The following is a 5,300-nucleotide window of genomic DNA, read 5'->3' as shown; positions in this document are numbered from 1 at the left end:
TTTTTTAATAAACAATTTTTTTTCAATGTATCTAAAACTAACATAACGTAAATTATGATTCATTTAAAATATTATACTTGCAGATATTAGAAACACAGATTTATTTATTTGGGTTAAGACTTATATGTAATAATGTATGATAATCATTATTGACTTTGATTATAATAACTCCAGTATATTATTTTGATGATTATGAGGCATAAATTTACATACCTGTCATTTTCCATTCAACCTTTTGTCTTTGTTAGTTCATTTAAATGGTGATTTCGCATTAATTAAAAAAACTAGAGATATACCACCTTGTCCCTGAATTATTTACAATACTTTTCTTACATTTTAATTACAATATTAATAATTATGTATACATTTACATATGTCTGTCACTTTTTTTTTAATTCAACCTTTTATCCTTTTTTAAAAACTACAGTTTCTCTGTTGTAATTATGCATTTTTTTAACGAACTAATTTCATGGCATCTTCTTTTATAGTTTTATAATGAAAAAAAAGTTAATAAAAATGGCTAATTTAAAATGGTATTCTAAAATATATTAGAAACAAGGTGTTTATTTGCTTGTACATTTATATGATCGTCAAAGTCAGTATTATTGATTTTAATAATATATATTCAAGTATGAAATGTATGTATACCTGTCATAATTTGCATTTCACTTTTTGTTTATTCAACCTTTTGCCTTTGCTAGTTAATTTTCATTTGTCCTGTGGTGACAAATTAATTAAAAAAAGTACAGATATACCATGTTGTCTTTCATGTACAATTAGCTCATTAAAAGTAAACTGCAAATTAAAAGTAAAAAAAAAAAAGTCCATTTCATATATTCGAATCAAGGCTTTGTTTATTTTGGTAAACGTAGACTTTTCCAGTCTTGAGTGGATCAGTGTGCGGTTAGCCACCCTCTTGTTCATTTTCAATTATCTATGCATTACAATAAATAAATGTTTATTGTCAGTTTGTTGAACGCACCATTTTTAATGTTTTCTCTTGTTTTTTTGCAGGTTGCAAGATCAAAGCTTTGCGTGCGAAAACAAACACCTACATCAAAACCCCCGTGAGAGGAGAAGAGCCCGTGTTCATCGTGACGGGCCGGCGCGAGGACGTGGAAATGGCCAAACGCGAGATCATCTCGGCGACCGAGCACTTCTCCATGATCCGCGCCTCGCGCTGCAAAGCCGGCGCAAACGGCCCCGGATTGAGCGGCTCGCTTCCCGGCCCTCCCAACCTCCCCGGACAAACCACCATCCAGGTGCGCGTTCCCTACCGCGTCGTGGGCCTAGTGGTGGGACCCAAGGGAGCCACGATCAAACGCATCCAGCAGCAGACGCACACCTACATCGTGACGCCCAGCCGCGAGAAAGACCCTGTATTTGAGGTCACCGGCATGCCTGAGAACGTGGATCGCGCGCGAGAAGAGATCGAAACGCACATTACGTTGCGCACCGGCGCTTTCGTTGACCTCCAAGGTGATAACGACTTCCACAGCAATGGGACGGATGTGAGTTTAGAGGGTCTCGGGTCGCTCGGTTTGGCCGGCGCGCTTTGGTCGCGTGCGACTCACTCTGCGCCTCCACCTCCGCCGCAGATGCACCATTCATCGCGCAAAATGTCGTCCGAATCATTCTCTGCGACTCGACGGGCGACAGATGGAGGGGGAAGCCCAACAAGCCCATTTAGCACGAGCAGCGCCGGCGGGAGCTTCTCCTTCGCAGGCGATTCAACTCCGAACTTGCCTGCGACGTCAGAGGATTTGGGTTTTGAATTTGGTGCTGCGAATATATGGGCGCCGTTTGTGAACGGTGCGAAGCAGCAGAAGCAGCCGCCGCCACCGCCGGTCCGTCGCAACAGCAGTGGCCTCAGCGGTGGAGCCGTAACCCCGCGCCTCTCACCCGACCCGGATCACCCGGTCGCCCGCCGGGCCCAAAGCGACCCGCTCAGTGCGCTCTCCTGGCTCCAGACGGGCGCCGGAGGCAGTAGCAGCGGCGGCAGCAGCACCGGATACTCGTCCTGCTCGGCGTCGTCGCTCCCGGGTGGCTCGCCAACTGATTCAGAAGGCGGCGGCAGTGGAGTGGGAATCGCATCCACCATGTTGGGACGCCTCAAAGCGGGTGGCCTGGCTGGGATGGTGTCACGGGACTGTTTCGTGTGCTGCGAGAGCGAGGTGACGGCTGCACTCGTCCCATGCGGCCACAACCTCTTCTGCATGGATTGCGCTGGGCAGATTTGCCAGTCGCAGGATCCCGAGTGTCCCATTTGCCACACTCCTGCCACGCAGTGCATCCGGATCTTCTCTTAAACAAAGACTGCCTTGAGTAATTATTAGAAATGACACTATTCTGATTTATTGACAGTAATAATAATAATAATAACAAAAAGAACAGTGACTGTATTACCCACTCAAGTACTTGTCAGACTCTTATCTTCAGCCGTTCATATTCAGTGGGTTGTTTTTCCATTCATGCTTCCGACTTTTTCTACTCGCGGATTTTTCAACTTTTACGCTGCACTTTTTTCTAATGCGTTTTTTTTCGTGTTGCCGATGCAGTCGTTTTTAAAATTATTTTTGCGTTTTTTTTAATGTGAAAGCTGCGCTCGTTTAGACCAAAACATGAGAGATATTTCTGTTTTATTATCGAACACTTAATATTTATACGAGTCGATATGCGACGTGCTAGTGGATGTTGGATCTGAAATAACTAGAATAGTACATGTTATGAATATCATTACCATGCATTTTCTCTTTTGCCACACTACCTTAAAACATTCACGTGTCGGTTCATTCCTGTACTACAGAAACAAGGTTGCTAGTATTTACCAAGGAGCTTTTATCTGTTACGACTTTTCAAATCAAACCGCATACTGAATTATCTTTCGAATGTGAGCGTGACTGCGACACAGAAATGTATTTAGATGAAGATTGTGTCTGTCTTCCGGCCCTCGCAAGAGCGTTTCGTTTACGATCGCGCTTGGCTCCCCGTACGCTGCCTACGAACTAATCTGTAGCCCCGCCCGAACGGTTTTTACGCCACAAGCCATGCTTTCAAACTCTAAAGGGCTTCTGGTTGCACACTACACTTCAGGTCGTCCTAATAAACGGGATGCTAGTCCGCGTTGGCAGCTAAATCACCAGGGCTTCCGTACGTTTTAGTAATGCACGAGCCATTTCTCCTTGAACGCGAGGGACTCTGACGTCTTAAAGGGCAAGAATGCGTTTTGATTTGTAAAGGTTTCTTTCTCTAGACACGTGTTTAGACTTTTCTTTGGCGTGTGGAATATTAAACGTGCCAGGATTCTAGCGCTAGCGGTGCCTTGGTGGTGAAACTCGCTGCCGGGAACGACGATTGTGATGTTAGCTCTCTCTGCTCTTCCAGTTTTAATGATTTGTTCAGAGAGCTGTGTCGAATCTGAGCCGCTCGTTTTCTTCTTTTTGTCCCCAGACATCGTTAAAAGTAGTGTAACTGGTTGAAAGAAGCTAGTAGTTTTTCAGTTGTGTGTGCGTGTTTGTGACGTGTTTTGGTATCGGCGAAGAAGGTCATGTGACTAGTGAAGAATCGGCCTGAAGTCGAATGGTTTCCTTTCTTTTCTTTTTCCTCAAACAGGGTTTGCTGAGGACGATCTCAGGCGGTTTTGCATTAGAACGATGTCAGACGCTGTTTTCCCATGATTCATTTGCGCCCTAAACTCGCTTGGCTTTTACATTCGCTGTAATTCCTTTTGGTTCTTACATTCGCAGAACCAAAAGCGATTTCAATAACCGAATTTCAGGCCTAATTGTAAATATCCTCAATACAATCATTGGGATTCATTTTCAAACGTACGACGGAAAAGGTTAATGTAGTTTTTAAAACACGTATCATTATTTGTAAGTTAAACTCTCTGCATGTCTTGAAGCCGTGAGGCATTAGCTAAAAATTTTCTAAAAACGAAAAGACAAAAAAATTTTTTTTTACACATTTTATTTTTACAATTTATTTGCTTACCTTGACATAAATATCCCAGATTATAATGTGACCCTTTTATTACAGCAAATGTATCTTTATTTTCCATATTTCTGTTTCCTGTGTACAACATATAGGCAATTTATAACAAACTGAGAAAAAATTATTGAAGAAATTTAAAATTTAAATATATTTTATTTGAAAGTTTATGGACCTTTTAACCGTGAGCTGGAACAATTGTATACACGTATAATTTGAGCTGACTTGATGGTTATAAGAAATGTATCAAGAGTTTTATTTTTTATGCTTCTTTAATAAAATCTTGTTTTTGTTTTTGTACTGTAAAACAATAAACCGTTGTGTCCGCGTCTTCATTTCTGTGATATTAACGTTTTATGTTGCAGGTGTGACAACAGAACGATGTGAAAGATTCTATTATTGTAATATTTTGAGATAAAAGTAATAATGACAGAGAAATCTAGACATTTGTGACAGAAAAATGTATTAAAAATTTTTTGGATGGCAGCGGGTGGCTGTTTGTGGTATGACGCCCTAAATAAAATCTCACAGGAACCTCAATTTTTTTCATGTCAACTTCAAATTTGGAACATAAGTTTAGACATAAGGCTATAATTTTATACCAATTTTAGAGTAAAACCTGATATGTAAAATATTTATTATATATAAAATTAATATAGTGCATTTTCTTTACAGTAAATTTAAACTACTGTAACTTTTTGATACATTTTTTGAAAAAATTCCACTTTTGCGATAATTTGCTGATTTTCTTCTTTTAAAAAGAGACCAACCATATGTCTGTATTCCAAAGTGTTCATAAATTACAACAATTTAAGTTTGGAGAGTGCACCTGCATGCCTATTTAAAACAAATAGGGGGACAGTTAAAGGGTTAAAGAACCTTTGACTGAATGCTTCGTTGTGGAACCAAAAATGGTTCTTCTATGGCATCACTTGAAGAACCTTTTGAAGCACCTTTATTTTTAAGAGTGTAGTTTGTAAAAAACTTTGATGCGTTTGCAGTCTGTCTTTGCAGGGTCATTATATTTAACTAAACCCAAAAGCATGAACTACTTTTGTTACTTGGTATATTGAAACTTATTTAAAATATAAAACTTATTTTATTTCAGCTAGTTGCCACAGCACTTCTTATTTTCAATTAGTTTGATTTAAAGTACTATATATTTTTTTTTTAAGTTTGTCATTTTGTTTTGTAATGTTTATTAGTTTTTAATGTCTATATAGTTTTTATTCATTGTTTTTTAAAGTTTTAGTCATTGTGTTTTTGTCTTTTTTTTTTTAAATGTCTAGTTTTTATTCATCTTTTTTCAG

At 39.4% G+C, this 5,300-nt stretch overlaps 1 protein-coding gene across 1 annotated transcript in view; it reads left to right on the top strand.

Annotated features, from left to right (window-relative positions):
* Positions 1 to 4,114, top strand: part of LOC107596291 (RNA-binding protein MEX3D-like) — a 6,943-nt gene extending 2,829 nt beyond the window's left edge. Inside the window, exon 2 of the mRNA XM_016286985.1 lies at positions 1,015 to 4,114. Within this exon, the coding sequence (XP_016142471.1) occupies positions 1,015 to 2,309 (1,295 nt within the window). The 3' untranslated portion in view covers positions 2,310 to 4,114. The remainder of the gene's footprint in view (positions 1 to 1,014) is intronic.
* The last annotated feature ends 1,186 nt before the right edge of the window (positions 4,115 to 5,300 follow it).

The sequence above is a fragment of the Sinocyclocheilus grahami genome, unplaced genomic scaffold (assembly GCF_001515645.1).
Source record: "Sinocyclocheilus grahami isolate Dianchi unplaced genomic scaffold, SAMN03320097.WGS_v1.1 scaffold216.1, whole genome shotgun sequence".
Lineage (NCBI taxonomy): Eukaryota > Metazoa > Chordata > Actinopteri > Cypriniformes > Cyprinidae > Sinocyclocheilus > Sinocyclocheilus grahami.
The sequence above is the reverse complement of the archived record's forward strand: the minus strand, read 5'-3'. Positions and strand labels throughout refer to the sequence as shown.